General features: G+C 47.9%; 1 protein-coding gene across 1 annotated transcript; it reads left to right on the plus strand.

Moving 5' to 3' along the window:
- Positions 1-752: 752 nt before the first annotated feature.
- Positions 753-13,865, plus strand: CRYM (crystallin mu). The gene is made up of 8 exons (XM_038763494.1): positions 753-1,188; positions 2,029-2,182; positions 3,421-3,483; positions 4,378-4,479; positions 5,450-5,633; positions 7,706-7,827; positions 9,373-9,457; positions 13,509-13,865. The coding sequence occupies exons 1-8, from the start codon at positions 1,016-1,018 to the stop codon at positions 13,571-13,573; spliced, it is 948 nt and encodes a 315-aa protein (XP_038619422.1). The 5' UTR covers positions 753-1,015; the 3' UTR covers positions 13,574-13,865.
- Positions 13,866-15,830: the final 1,965 nt, after the last annotated feature.

The raw sequence follows: 15,830 nt of genomic DNA on the forward strand, positions 1-15,830 counted from the left end.
GGGGCAGCACAGCCCGGCTGGGCCCGCACCAGGACCCGCAAATCGGCAGGGAAGGAGGGAGAGAGAGAGAGGAGAACAGGGGAAGGAAGGAGAGGAGAAGCGGGGAAGGAAGGAGAGAGAGAAGCGGGGAGAGAAGGAAGACAGGAGAGGAAAAGCAGGGAAGGAAGGAAAGAAGGAAGGGAGGAGAAGCGGGGAAGGAAGGAAAGAAGGAAGGGAGGAGAGGAGAAGCGGGGAAGGCAGAAGAGGAGAAGCGGGGAAGGAAGGAAAGAGGGAAGGAAGGAAGAAGAGGAGAAGCGGGGAAGGAAAGAAGGAGGGAAGGAAGGAAGGAGAGAAGCGGGGAAGGAAACAAGGAAGGAGAGGAGAAGCGGGGAAGGAAAGAGAGAAGCGGGGAAGGAAACAAGGAAGGAGAGGAGAAGCGGGGAAGGAAAGAGAGAAGCGGGGAAGGAAGGAAGGAAGGAGAGGAGAAGCGGAGAAGGAAGTAAGGAAATAAAGAAGGAGAGAAGGAAGGAGGGGAGAAGCGGGGAAGGAAGGAAGGAAGGAAGGAAGGAGAGAAGCGGGGAAGGAAACAAGGAAGGAGAGGAGAAGCGGGGAAGGAAGGAAGGAAAGAAGGAAGGAGGGGAGAAGCAGGGAAGGCAGAAGAGGGAGAAGCGGGGAAGGAAGGAAGGAAGGAAGGAAGGAAGGAAGGAAGGAAGGAAGGAAGGCAGAAGAGGAGAAGTGGGGAAGGAAGGAAGGAAGAAGAGGAGAAGTGGGGAAGGTAGGAAGGAAGGAAGGAAAGAAGGAAGCAGAGGAGAAACGGGGAAGGAAGGAAGGAGCGGAGTAGCGGGGAAGGAGTGCAGGCTGTTAGAGGACTGTCGGGGTTGCGGGATCGGTGGCCCCCGGGGGGGGTGCGGTTGGTCCGGTGGGGGGCTGTGGTCAGCGAGGAGCGGGTGGCCGCTGTCTGTCCGGTGGGGGGGTGTCCGTCCGGTGTCTGTCCGGTGTCCGGTGTCTGTCCGGTGTCCGGTGGGCGTCGGGCAGGATGAGCTTGGGGGTCCCGGCTTTCCTGGGTCCCGGGGAGGTGTCTCGGCACCTGGGCCGGGTCAGCCTGCTGCTGGCCCCGCTGGAGTCGGCGCTGGCCAACTGCTCCCGAGGCACCGACGGCGGCGTCGTGCAGCCCCTGAGGACCGTGCTGCCCGTCGCCCCGCACCGAGGGTGAGCCCGACCCGGACGGGCACGGACCCCCCCCGGGCACACCGGGCACGGACCCCCCCGGGCACACCGGGCACACACCCCCCCCGGGCACCCCGCCCGGGGCGGGGGCAACGCGGACCGGGCGCCGGGAGGGGGGCTAAGGGAAAGGGGACGGGGCTAGGGCGGAGGGGAGGGGGCCGGGGCGGAGGGGAGGGGGTTAGGGCAGGGGGGGGCCTAGGGCAGAGGGGAGGGGGCTAGGACAGAGGGGAGGGGGTTAGGGCAGAGGGGAGGGGGCTAGGATAGTGGGGGGCTAGGGCAAAGGAGGGGGCTAGGACGGAGGGGAGGGGGCTAGGGCAAAGGAGGGGGCTAGGGCAGAGGGGAGGTGGCTAGGACAGAGGGGAGGGGGCTAGGGAAAAGGGGAGGGGGCTAAGGCAGAGGGGAGGGGGTTAGGACAGAGGAGAGTGGGCTAGGACAGAGGGGAAGGGGCTAGGGCAGAGGGGTGGGGGCTAAGGCAGAGGGGAGGGGGCTAGGACAGGGGGGAGGGGGCTAGGGCAGAGGGGACGGGCTAGGGCAAAGGAAGGGGGCTAAGGCAGAGGGGAGGGGCTAGGGCACAGGGGAGGGGGCTAAGGCAGAGGGGACGGGGCTGGGGCAAAGGAAGGGGGCTAGGGCAAAGGGCAGAGGGGAGGGGGCGGGGGGCTAGGGCAAAGTGGAGGGGGCGGGTGGGGGGTTTAGGGCGAAGGGGAGGGGAGCAAGGGGAGAGGGCCGGGTGGGAGGGGGCTGGGGCAGAGGGGAGGGGGCGAGCCCAGGGCTGGAGGCGGGTTGCGGGGGGTGAGGGGCCCCCCTGAGCAGTGCTCCCCGCAGGTTCCTGGGGGTGATGCCCGCCTACAGCGCGGCCGAGGACGCGCTGACCACCAAGCTGGTCACCTTCTACGAGGGCCGCAGCCCCGGCTCCGCAGCCCCCTCGCACCAGGCCACCGTGATGCTCTTCGACCCCCGCGACGGCTCCCTGCTGGCGGTGAGACCCCCTGCTCTGCCCTTGCTGTCGGGGGACGGGGTCCCCCACTGCCACAGCAGCCCCGACCCGGGGACAGGACCGACTTGGGGACACACAGGACCCCCCCATCCCACCCCCAAGCCTGCACAAAGTCACTTTGCCAACAGGAACAGGTTAAACTGAGTCCAAGCAGTAAGCCAGCCTTGGCCCTAAGAGATCCTCCTCCTCCTGCTCATCATTAGCATCCCTTTAGAGTCCCTTTTTCCGCTCTTTAATGATGGTACTTATGAAGCCCTTACTATGTGCCAAGCATTATTCTCAGCACCGGGATAAACACAGGTTAATCCGTTTGGGCACAGTCCCTGTCCCACAAGGGGCTCACGGTCTCAATTCAAGGGAGGAGGATTTAATTCCCATTTTAAAGATGAGTTTACTGCATCACAGAGAAGTTAAGTGACTTGCCCAGGATCACGAGTAGACATCGTGGTCTAGTGGGAAAAGCACGGGCCTGGGAATCAAAATGACCTGGGTTTCAAACCTGGTTCTGCCGCTTGTCTGCTGTGTGACCTTGGACAAATCACTTAACTTCTCTGTGCCTCAGTTCCCTCATCTGTAAAATGGGGATTAAGACTGTGAGCCCTATGTGGGTCAGGGACTGTGTCCAACCCGATTTGCTTGTATCTACTCCAGTGCTTAGAACAGTGCCTGGTACACAGTAAGCACTATTATCATTATTATTATTTGGCAGAGCTGGGATTAGAATTTGGGTTCTCTAACTCCCAGGCCTGTGCTCTTTCCACTAGGCCATGAATATGTCTCTCTTTTTTCTCCTCTCGCTGTCTTTTTTCCCTCTCTATCCACTCCCCCCTAACCCCAATCCTTGAGAGCATGCAACAGAAATAAAATATCCTGTTTTGGAAGGTGTGCAGGACTCCTGGCATTGGTCCAGAAATGGGGTTGGGGGGTGTTTAATAAATAGAAGTCCAACCTTGAATCTTCCTCCCCCTTCTCCTGGGCCAACATTTTAGGGTGATGGGGCTCAGAAGAGACATTCTTCTGCCTCATTCCCTGGATGTCCTGCCCCTCTCCCGATGAACCAGGGGCATGCTTGCAGGATGTTGATGAGGCATTAAGGGGTAGTGACCCAGGCAAGCAACCCCTCACACTCTCCTGTTGTTGATGCCCTGGGTGGAGTAGCAGACGTACTGATGAGGGCCCTGGGGGGCTCCTCACTACCTTCAATGCCTTCCTTTAAAAAGGTCATGGATGGAAACATCATCACGGCCAAACGGACTGCGGCTGTGTCGGCCATTGCCACCAAGGTAGGCCTGGCTCCTGGGTGCCAGAGGGACGGTCCGGGGAGATTCTCAGCAAGGACAGTGTATACGGAGCAGGAGGAGAAGGGGAGGGGAGTCCGCCTCCCACCTCCCCTTCTAGGTCTTGTGTTAAACAATTGAAGCAATAGCATTTATACATGTAAAATGGCTGGATTAGTAACTCTTTGGAAAGTGACAGTAGGCCCTGGGTCAGAGAGGTGCAAACTGAGGCTGAACAAAGGACATTCAAGAACCTAGGGGGTGTGGCAGGAGAGAGAAAAACCCAGGGAAAGGAGGGGGAAGAGAATGCATTCTGCACGTATGTTCAGGAGTTATTTTGTGGGGAACAGAACTGGGACATTCATCTGGGCATCGGGCCTGGTAATCGAACACAAGAATAAAAGCAGCAGATCACAGCGACTTTGTTAACTCGGTATTCATTCCATCTGGTCCCAAATCATCTAGAATTGAGTAGGAGACTCTTTTTGGTACAAGGAAGAAAGTTTCAAGGAGAGTTTGCTCTGCTCACTCCTTGACGTACTAAAACCAGCCACCACTCAGTATTGAGATTCACAAGTGATTGCCCACAAGCCTCCTGGGTATTCACATCCCTGATAAAATCTGAAGCGCGTTGGCAGGTAATATTTTAATGAGTGTTTAATGAGTGAATACACTGGGACTGGATTCAGTGTTCAGCCCCTAGGGTCTCTCGGCTGAAACTTTCAGACTGATTCCGCGGGTATTATGATGGGTTGCTTTTTATTCTGATTGCTTGTGGAGTAAGGTCTGCTTTTATTAAGGTTCTTTCCTCCGGCACTATTAGGATGCATCAGGTAGACTACTTTCTATTCTTTTGTGCTCTATTTTGGTGGTTTTTCCTTTATTTTCCCCTGCCAACAGTATTTAAAGCCTCCGTGCAGTGAAGTGCTTTGCATTATCGGAGCTGGTGTGCAGGCCTACAGCCATTATGAGGTCTTCATGGAACAATTTTCTTTTAAAGAGGTAACCTCGGGGGCATGATAGTGGGAGCTGGTTCTCTGTCAGTGGCTCAAAATTAAGCTGGATCAGTGAATTATCGTGAGTCCGGAAAAGGGAAACACTGTGGTTAAGTGGTTTTCCTCCATTCCTCTACCATCAGTCAATCAGTCAATGGTATTTTTTGAGTGCTTACCGTGTGCAGAGCACTGTACTAAGTGTTTGGGAGAGTACAATGCAACAGAGTTTGTAAACGTGTTCCCTGCCTCAATTAGCTTATAGTCTAAAGGGAGAGGGAGAGGGATTTCAAAATTCCCTGGCTTCCCCTGTCTGTAATTTATTTTAATGTCTGTCCCTGCCAATAGATTATAAAATCCTTGAGAGCAGGGATCGTGTCTACCAATTATAATAATAATAATATTTGGGGTATTTAAGTGCTTACTGTGTGTCAAACACTGTACTAAATGTTGGGGTGAACTGGTCCCACATGGGGCTCACAGCCTAAGTAGGAGGGAGAACAGTTATTGAATCCTCATTTTGCAGTTGAGGGAACTGAGGCACAGAGAAGTTAAGTGACTCATCCAAGGTCACACAGCAGACAAGTGGAGGAGTCAGGATTAGAACCTAGGTCCTCGGACTCCCAGTCCTGTGCTCTTTCCACTAGGCTACATTGTTTCTCTATTGTATTGTACTCTCCGGGAGTTTAGTACAGTGCTTGACACAGAGTAAGCTCTCAATAACGCATTCAATCAACACCATGGATTGATTAATTGACCTGGTTTTGGAGGGGAAAATGCATCCAATTTCCTTCCACAACCTACATCACTCCTCTGCAGCCCTGATTATTTGGGTTTTTTTTTCCCCCTTTCATTATCCTTAACATTTGGGTCACTGTCAAGATGTTCTTCCTCTTTCCCCCCTCTCCCCGTCCTTCACTCCCCAATGTTGCACAACTGGATCACGTGTCTTTGTATTTGATTCCACCCCGGCTGGGAAGGTGAGGATATGGAATCGCACCAAGAAGAATGCTGAAAAGTTTGCCCAGACTGTGGAAGGAGAAGTGCGAGTTTGTTCATCAGTCCAGGAGGCCGTGATGGACGCTGATGTGATCATCACGGTCACTATGGCTACGGAACCCATTCTATTTGGTGACTGGGTGAAGCCAGGTGCACACATCAATGGTGAGTTAGCCTATTGTGCCCCCAATCTTGACCTTTACTAGCCACAGACTGGCAATTTCTGAATTCCGTCTGTGGCTCCCAAGAGTTTCCTGTCTTGAATTAGGCTCATTTTAGCATTAGAGTGAAATAAACCAGCCGGTCTGCCAAATCCCTGCTAATAATAATGATAAGTGCTTCTTTTGTGCCAAGCACTGCACTAAGCACTGGAGCAAGCGGCATGGTTTAGTGGCTAGAGCAAAAGCCTGTGAATCAGAAGGACCTGGGGTCTAATCATGGCTCCGCCAGTTGTCTGCTGTGTGACCTTGGGCTAGTCACTTAACTTCTCTGTGCCTCGGTTACCTCATCTGGAAAATGAGGATAAAGACTGTTAGCCCCATGTGGATCTGGGGCTGTGTCCAACGCGGTTTGCTTGTATCTACCCCAGCGCTTAACCTGCACATAGTAAGCACTTAACTATGCTTAACTATGGTCATGGGTTCAAATCCCAGCTCCGCCACTTGTCAGCTGTGTGACTTTGGGCAAGTCACTTAACTTCTCCGTGCCTCAGTTACCTCATCTGTATAATGGGGATTAAGATTGTGAGCCCCACATGGGACAACCTGATCACCTTGTATCCTCCTCAGCACTTAGAACAGTGCTATGCACATAGTAAGCGCTTAACAAATGCCAAATTTTTTTTTTTAACAAATTTCACAATTATTATATAAGATAATCAGGTTGGATACAGTCTCTGTCCCACTGTCAAAGGGACAGGGTGAACAAGTATTGAGATTTCCATTTTACAGATGAGGTACAGTGCTCTGCACACAGTAAGCATTCAATAAATACGATTGATGATGATGAAGTACAGAGAAGTGAAGTGATTTGCCCAAGGTCACAAAGCAGGCAAGTGGCAGAGCTGAGATTAGAACCCAGGTCCTCTGATTCCCAAGCCTGTTCTCTTTCGACTAGGCCATGCTTCTTCTCTAATGACCTTGCTGCCATTAAAGGACTGCCTCCAAGACAGCACTCTGCTGGCCTGCTTTCCACTAGAGCTCCCTCCTACTCCTAAGTCTGACATCTTGAAGTGAATGGGCACTCCATTCACTATATCCTCATCCCTTTGTCTCTTCACAATATGGCATCATTCCTTACCGCCCATTCCTACCTAATAGAGTTGGGTAGTGCCCCTAAATCACAGTATGGAGTCCTCACTGTCAGAGACCAGTCTGGGACACAGCCAAAGGCCCGCTCTCCCTCTCTAGCTCCTTTTCTCTCTTCCTCTGCTCTCTCCCAGCCCGCCTGAATAACCACTTTCAACTCTAGAGAGTTTTCACTCTGTTGTTCGCAATAATGTTCATCTGGGCTCTCTGAGAGACATAGAGCTTTCCCTGTGCCTTCTTTATTTATTGGGGTTTTTTTTGTAGAACATCTGACCCAAAGAACTCGACAGTAGCTGTAACTTATAACTTGTAGAAGTACATATGAAAATGTGCGTATGTGCACACACACATATATAGATGCACGTACACATATATACGCACATATACATTTACACACATATATGCTTATATATATGCACATATATATATATGCTTATATATATGCACATATATATACACGTATATGTTAAAATCTAGGAACTGTGAGAACATGTGGAGAATTTAAGAAGCATAGAGGTGTGTGGGGAAGCAAGGGTAGGAGGACACATCAGCAATGAAATGCTTTGGTGAGCTGGACCACCCTTACACCTCTTATCCTGCTGCTCATGGGAGGGAGAAACTGGGCAAAAGGAGATTATTCTGTCTTGTCCTGGGGGGCTTTGCCACGGGCTGATCTCTAGGGTGCTGCTGAGTGGGTGGATGCTTTCTGTGGTAGATCTGTGGAGAATGGGGAGTTACTCTTCAACCAGGACATTGGTCTTTCTTCCTCATGTCAGGCCATGAGGCAAACAGAGAGGCTGAGCCTTTGCCAAAGTCCTACCCCACGCATTGCTGGAGCTGCCTGGTCGATTATGCTTTTGGTTACCAAATTAACTTTGAAGTTTCTCTCTTGTTTTGCTTTTAAAGAGCATTCCTGTTGGCTTTTCTCAGCTGTAGGAGCCAGCAGGCCTGACTGGAGGGAACTGGATGATGAGGTCATGAAGAACGCCGTGCTGTATGTGGATTCCCGGGAAGCAGCTCTGAAGGAGTCAGGAGATGTCATATTATCTGGGGTGAGCCTTGCTTTCTGGCTGCTTTGTTGAGCACTTTGTCTTCTGCATAGTCTTTCGTTTGTTATTTAAGGGCTTGATTATTCTAACTGCTTTTTTCCAAAGGACTGTGGGCTTTTGGCAGGGCTTGTTTGCTGACCACAATCTCCAGGGATTCCTTGAACTGACACTTGTTTTTATATAATATTATGATGGTTATTATACTTGTTAAGCACTTACTATGTGCCAAGCACTGTTCTAAGTACTTGGACCTGTTGCACGGACTTTAATTTTTAGCATTTGGACCTCCCACCCCAGCTTACAGGGCTCCTTGATCTTTATTCCAATTCCCCAAGTTCCCATCCTTTCCTACTCACTAGGAGAGTGTGGACTGGGCCCCAGAATTTCATTTTCCTAGCCTTGGAGGCTGTAGTCCAAAGATCCCAAGGGCCGCGTCTGAGGCTCTGAGTCATTGGAATCGAATTCCCCTCAAAGTAGCACCACAACTGATCCCACAGTTGATGGATTACTGCCTGAGGAAGATTAAAAGGGAATTAATTTTTTTTTAGCTTGGACAAGGGAAGGCTGAGCTACATTTTCCAATCTTCGACCATATATATTGAGATAGAGAGAGAATCGCCCACAACCCTGAGGACATCTCTTTGAAATACTTAACCCTATATTTAAACATATTGATTACATATTATATTAAATGTAGTAAAATATTTAACTTCATATTTACAGCCCTGTATTTAAGGGGTTTGTACTGCTGATGGTGAGCCATCCTCTACTTCCAGTAGGAATAGAATGAAAGGAAATAAAACTGCCAAGTGAAAAATTAACTCTGACGGTGAGAGCCATAAGCCCCAGGGGGAGTTAAGGAAGCTCCTTCTGAACACCTTTAAAAGCAGAAGAGAATTTCATCTACACAGACCCTCAGTGGGTTGTATGTGGTTGTCTCTCAAACCTTAACATTCTTTGGTTCTATATACAAGGTGTATGGACAACTCTAGCCCACCTCCCCCCTGCCCACAAACGCACCCCTTTAATGCTCAGTGTGGTAGTCCCATGGATTCCTGCCCCTTTCCACCATCAGGGATGACTTAGCAGGGAACTTTCACCAGCTGAAAATTCAGCTAGATGGGATTTCAGTGCCAACCCGTGATGGGATTTTAGTGCGAAGCTCCCAACTCTGTGGCTTTCCTTCTCAGCCACTGGACCAAGCAATAATAATAATAATGATAATGCTAGTTTTGTTAAGCACTTACTATGTGCCAAGCACTATACTAAGCACTGGGGTAGGTAGATACATCAGGTCCTACATGGGACTCACAGTCTTTGATGGAGGGAGAACAGATGTTAAATCCCCATTTTGCGGATGAGGGAACTGAGACACAGAGTTGTGACTTGCTCAAAGTCGTGCAGCAAGTACATGGCAGAGCTGGGATTAGAACCCAGGTCCTGTGGCTCCCAGGCCAGGGCTCTTAACACTAGGCCACACTGCTTCTCAAACTCCTGCTCCTGAACCTGGTGCTGCCTTCACCGGACCGATGTGTCCTTGCGTTTTAGGTGGAGATCTTTGCCGAGCTGGGCGAGGTAGTGAGAGGAATGAAACCAGCCCAGTGTGAGAAAACCACGGTGTTCAAGTCTCTGGGTAAGAGTTGCCAACCTTTGGCCATATCTGTCAGGATATTTTATTTAGCAGAACAAATGGAAATGATTTACTCTGAAAGCCCTGATGGTTATAGTGTTAATATTGCCCTCCTCCCCCTCCCCATCCCCCCCCCCTTACCTCCTTCCCCTCCCCACAGCACCTGTATATATGCTTGTACATATATATTACTCTATTAATTTATTTTATTTGTACATATTTATTCTATTTATTTTATTTTGTTAATATGTTTTGTTTTGTTCTCTGTCTCCCCCTTCTAGACTGTGAGCCCACTGTTGCGTAGGGACCATCTCTATATGTTGCCAACTTGTAATTCCCAAGTGCTTAGTACAATTTTCTGCACACAGTAAGCGCTCAATAAATACGATTGAATGAATGAATGAATAATAATAACTACACTAAGCACTGGGGTGGATACAGGCAAATCAGGTTGGACACAGTCCCTGTCCCACATGGGGCTCACAGTCTTAATCCCCATTTTACAGATGAGGTAACTGAGACACAGATAAGTGACTTTCCCAAGGCCACACAGCACACAAGTGGCTGAGCTAGGATTAGAACCCATGACTTTCTGACCCCCAGGCCTGTGCTTTGTCCACTATGCCATACTGCTTCCCACAAGTCATCTGTTAACTTATCTGTTTGCGATTAAATGAGCTCATGGGGGTTTGAAGAGAAATTGCTGATGCCCAGATCAAGAACATCTCTTTAAGGCCCAAGGGAAATATAGAAAGCTCATTTTACAGGGCACAGACAGATATCTGACTCTGACAGGAAGTAAGGGTGATTGCCCCTCTTGTGTTTTGTCACTTTCCATCATCCCATATGTCTCCCAATAAAGATATTTATTGAATGCTTACCGTATGCCGAGCACCATAAAAAGCACTTGGGCGAGTACAAGGGAGTTGGTAAACATGATTCCTGCCCTCAAGGAGCAGACAATCTACAAATGGAGCCAATCTAATGGGAGATCCCATCTATTTTAATGCAGAACCAAGGAGAAATGGGGTTTTAGAACTGAAGCCTGCTTCACACCTACCTTTATCTATAAAGCCCTGAGTAGAGAAGCAGCTTGGCTCAGTGGAAAGACCATGGGCTTTGGACTCAGAGGTCATGGGTTCAAATCCCGGCTTCTTCAGTTGTCACTGTGTGACTTTGGGCAAGTCACTTCACTTCTCTGTGCCTCAGTTACCTCATCTGTAAAATGGGGATTAAGACTGTGAGCCCCCCCCCACCGTGGGACAACCTGATCACCTTGTAACCTCCCCAGCGCTTAGAACAGTGCTTTGCACATAGTAAGCGCTTAATAAACGCCATCATCATCATTAAGAGTGGTCATCTGGGATATTGGCCAACCCAGAACAAACAGCAAAGGGGTGTTTGTGAGCATTCTTCCAAATCAGACATGTCACTCCGAAGTCCACGAAATCCATTTGATCATGGGCCATTGTGACCCTTTAAAGAGGTGAAATATTGCAACCACGTAAGAGGCCTGGTGTTCCATTCTGAACTGGAGCCTTTCTTTCCAGTCAGGGCCGGGCGACCCTCTGGTGGGCTGATGGCCACGTGGGCAGTGTCTGCTTCAAGCAGCTCCCAGAAATTCGTTTACCTGGGAGCCAGATGGAGAGTGGCATGGTAGAAGGAATCAGGGTCCCCCTACTCAGACTCCCCTCTCCCCCAACCCCTGGGGCTGCTCTCAAGTACAAGCATGTAACAAATTTCAGCAGCCCCACAGTACACACATCGTAGGGAACCACTGCCAGTATTGTTCGGTATTATACCCCAGTTACAACCACTCCGCAATACAAACAACCCATATTGTTGGATGCCTAACCCTACACAAAAACCCAACTGCCCTAACTCTAGGACTGAGAGCTACAGGCAAGTAAATCCCTCCCCGCTTCCTCCCCATCTGGGTTGATAGGGAGGAATGGATCTTGAAGAAGTTCTGCACCTAGCTTTTGTTAGAATTTGTTGTTAACTGGGGAAACAACTTATTTTAGAAATGGATGATGCAGCTGCCTTGGGCCTAACTTTGACAGTCCATTGCACAAGATGCCGAGACAGTTGAAGGCAATGTTCTAGCCTTGCATCAATTTTTAAGGAAGCAGATGAATTTATAAAAAAAGATTGAAGAAGAAGGCCCTGAGGGACAGAAGAGTTCAAAAATGTGCAGCAGTGCTCGGAAGGAGTTAGCTTCCTACAAGGTGGTTTACAAAGAAATGAAGGGTGATTTTTAACCTGAATTGGATACATTCTTCACTATAATTGAACAACCAGTAAGTCAAAACAAGTTCTGTGTCTGCTGCTCCTTGCTAAGACTCATACTCTTAGTATAATTTCTCACTTATTGTTGTGGTGATATGCTTGGAATTACTTTAACAAGGATTAAATAATAGTTTAGCAATGTTTAACGTAGTAGGAAAGGAACTGTAATTCCGTGCAGTAAAGGAATTCTAAAGTTCTAGGTAAAGGATTTATTTTTCCAGACGTCTGGAACAGATCCTAATTTCTAAGTGTTGGTCCTTGGGGAAATGTTCCCCGTAATGCAGCCATTCAAGATACAAATCCCTTACCTTTTCTGTCCCTTAGTTTCCTCATCTGTAAAATTCATTCATGCATTCAGTTGTATTTATTGAGCACTTACTGGGTGTAGAGCACTGTCCCAAGCGCTTGGGAGAGTACAATATAATAAACAGACACATTCCCTGCCCACAGTGATTTTACAGTCTACAGGAGGGAATGGGGATTAGATACCTGTTCTCCCTCTCCTCTAGACCTTAAGCCCCATGTGGGACAGGGACTGTGTCCAACTTGATTATCTTGGATCTACCTCAATGATTAGTACAATGCTTGGCACATAGCAAGTGCTTAACAAATGCCAAAATTATTATTATTACTATCATTATAAATACATTTTCAAGGAATTTAGCCCAGTCATATCATGGGATATGCCAGAATTCATACTGGGATTTCCTTGTGGGAATTTTGGATCCAACCCAACCATTTCCAGGCTCCTTCCACTCCCAGACCTTCACCCCAAATATCTACCCAAGTATCCTGCTCTTGATTTATGTCTCTGAAATAACTCTTAGTCCATAAATGTTGTTCTGAGAAAACTGTTTTCAGGGGTACATTTTGTGGTCTGGACTTTCAGATTGCTAGGTCAATTTCCTTGCTGCAATATTCTTCCCCTGCCCTCAGTCTTTCCCCCAGTTTCCTAGGGCTTCTTCAGGCTTGATCTCGCCTAGGATTATTATCCTGTTTAGTTTGACCTGTTGTCACTAATGAAGTATGAGCCAGAGTGGAGGTTTTGAGCTCTTTATTGACCTAAATAGTTCTGTGTTGTCTGAGTGAATCGAGTCCTGAAGTGGTGAATATCCTAGAGCAGGGAGACCCAACTTTAGCAGCAGATAGGCAGAAAGGAAGGCAAATTCTCTGCCTACACTTTTTTTTCTTTTGACTTTCGTGTTCCTACATTAGCTTTGTCCAGGAAAGGAGAACGGATTCTGGGAAAGTGTGGTTCCTCTGCTAACATGGAGGACAAGAGTCTGAGTCTTCACACATTTGCCCTTTTCTTTTTCCCATTCTTCATCACCTACTACTGGCTCCTCCACTATCAATCCCCATGTGGTTGCCAGTTATTTTTGTACTTTGAATGTGATTTCAGGCAACAGGAGAGCACTAAGCCTTCTCTATTCCATATCTGGAGAGCACTAAGCCGTCTATCCTCTACACCATACTGCTGTTCCTCTCTTAACTACTGGGTTTGGAGAGGAGCTCATCTCGATTGTCAAGGAACCAGAAAAGATACCCTATTATTTCCATGGATAAAGTGGGCAAATGTTTGAGAGATTCTCAAAGATGTTCATGCTCATGGATGGATGCAGTCTCACCTTTGGCAATGCCATCTACAGACTGAAGACAACTGTCCTCAGAGCTGAGATGGGTCTAATGTCACCGCTCTACAATTTGTCTCAGGGAATGGTCAGGATTTGGCTGCTGGTGACTTGGATTTCATTGTGTGTTTCAGGAATGGCTGTGGAAGATACAGTCACTGCAAAATTGATATATGATTCCTGGTCGTCTGAGAAATGAAGCAGAGAAACCCAATCTGGCAAGAGAGGTGTTCTAACTCCAGCTTTGTAGCCCCTGCGTGTCTCAAAAGTTCTTTTTTTTTCTTTTTTTCATTTCTCAGAAAGAGAAGCTGTTCTGTAGGGAATGTAGTTTTTGCTATTAACGTTATCGGCTTTGACCATCTATTGTTGTTGGTAAATTAAATTGCAGTTAATATTTTCTTTTCTCTGAATCATCAGATGCAAGTGTAACATTCCTGACCATGTTTTGTAACTCTTTGGAATAAAGCCCTTTTCCTAGACTATTCCTCTCATTCTAGCGGAGTCCACAGTTCATGTTTCTACACATATAAGGCTCCGACAGGGTTGGGAGCAGCTCAGCTCTAGTTATGAGCTTCACTTTATATCCCTGCACAAATGAAATATTTTAGAGCACTTAAGGGGTAAAATGATTTCATTAATTGGAAACAGCACTGAGTGACTCTCTTTCTCCAAAGAAAATAAGGAGCAAGGAAAGGGGAATTTTGTTTCCACTTGGTCTGGATTCTCAGAGCTTGTGAATATTGTTAACTGTTGTTTTGTAAAGTGATTTGCATTACCCATTTCTGCTAAGCCAGAGTGGAGCAAGAGAATATCTGGTTTTTCACTAATTGTTTTGAAATGCAGGTGCCCTGTGATTCTGACCCCAGGGCTCAGTGTAGACTGTAAGCTTGTAATGGGCAGGAAATGTGTCTGTTTATTGTTGTATTGTACTCTTCCAAGTGCTTAGTACAGTGCTCTGCTCACAGTAAGTGCTCAATAAATACGATTAATTGAATGAATGAATGAATGAATCCACCCCCACAATGGACAGACTTTGTAGCTGGTGTTGGAAATACCTCTGCAGGATTCATTAGTTTCCCTCTCCACAATTTTCTAGGCATAGAGTATAAACACAATCAATGGTATTTATTGAGTGCTTATTGTGTGCAGAGCACAGTACTAAGCGCTTGGGGAAAGACACTGCAAGGGTCTTACAAGAAACCATCCCTGCCTACAGTTGACCTTTCCTGGAGCAAACACGTCTTTTGAGAGTACCAAAAATCCCTTCCAAGGTTGCCCACCCACCTCACCTTGGAAGCTATATCATGGATCCGAGTGGAAGGGAACCTGGATTTTAGTCTTAGCTCTGCCACTTTCCTGCTGTGTGTCCTGGGACAAATCACTTCTCCGTGCCTCAGTTTCCTCACATGAAAAATGAGGATTAAATATCTGTTCTTTCCCCTTAGGCTGTCAGTCCCATTTAGGACAGGGTTGTATTATACCTACCCCATAACTTCATATAGTGTTTGGCACATAGTAAGTGCTTAACTAATGCCTTTAGGGAAAATGCTTAGTGATATTATTAATTGTATTTATTAGGTGCCTATAGTGTGCAAACACTTCAAATAGCTGGGAATAATACATGAGTGAGCAATAGACACAGTTGGTGTTAGTAGCAGTGGTAGCAGTATCAAGTGCTTATGGTGTGCAAAGCACGGTACTAAGCATGGAAAAAAAAACGCAGTTGGGAACTGTGCCTGGTCCCTGACCCTTGCAAGGCTCCTTCTCCTCCTCCTCTCCTTCTCCCCTTCCTGCTGCCACTGAATAAGATGTGGAGCTGTCATCTTATTTCCATCTCTGGTCCCTTTCTGCTTGTATTGGGTGGGCAGGCTTGTTACAGCTGCCAACTGCTCCAAAACCCATGGAGGGAAAGCTAATGGCTCTACCTCCTTGGTGTCCACCCCATGAAGGTGAATGCCTCCTACCGTGTCCATACAGTCAATATCCAGGGTTATATGAGCTAATCTGGTTGGATAGTTGGTGAGGCCTGAGCACAGGATGCGAATAACGTTTTCTGAATGAACCACAAACAAAACAACTGACGGCAGAAGCCATGACACAACATAGGCAAATCAAGCTCACATCTAAAATTCCAGTGGGATATCCATCTTGACCAGCTGCTAAGGGATGCAAAACTGGTGGAGGAGGGAGGCAGTATGTGCCAATGAGAGCATAAGGGGAGCAAGATCACGAATCTTGATTTTTATTTGCTCTGAAAGGCAGCTCTTGGCTCCTGATTAGTGCAAGAAGGAAACAACCCCACTTCATGAGAGGGGGGCAAATGATGTTGACTGCCCAATTCTTGATCATTTCTCTTCTAGATTATAAACTCCTTGCATGCCAAAACTAAGAATAACCGTATTTGGTAACTGCTGACAATATGTCAAACACTGTTGTAAGCACTGGGGTAGATACAA

Source organism: Tachyglossus aculeatus, chromosome 21 (assembly GCF_015852505.1).
Source record: "Tachyglossus aculeatus isolate mTacAcu1 chromosome 21, mTacAcu1.pri, whole genome shotgun sequence".
Classification (NCBI taxonomy): domain Eukaryota; kingdom Metazoa; phylum Chordata; class Mammalia; order Monotremata; family Tachyglossidae; genus Tachyglossus; species Tachyglossus aculeatus.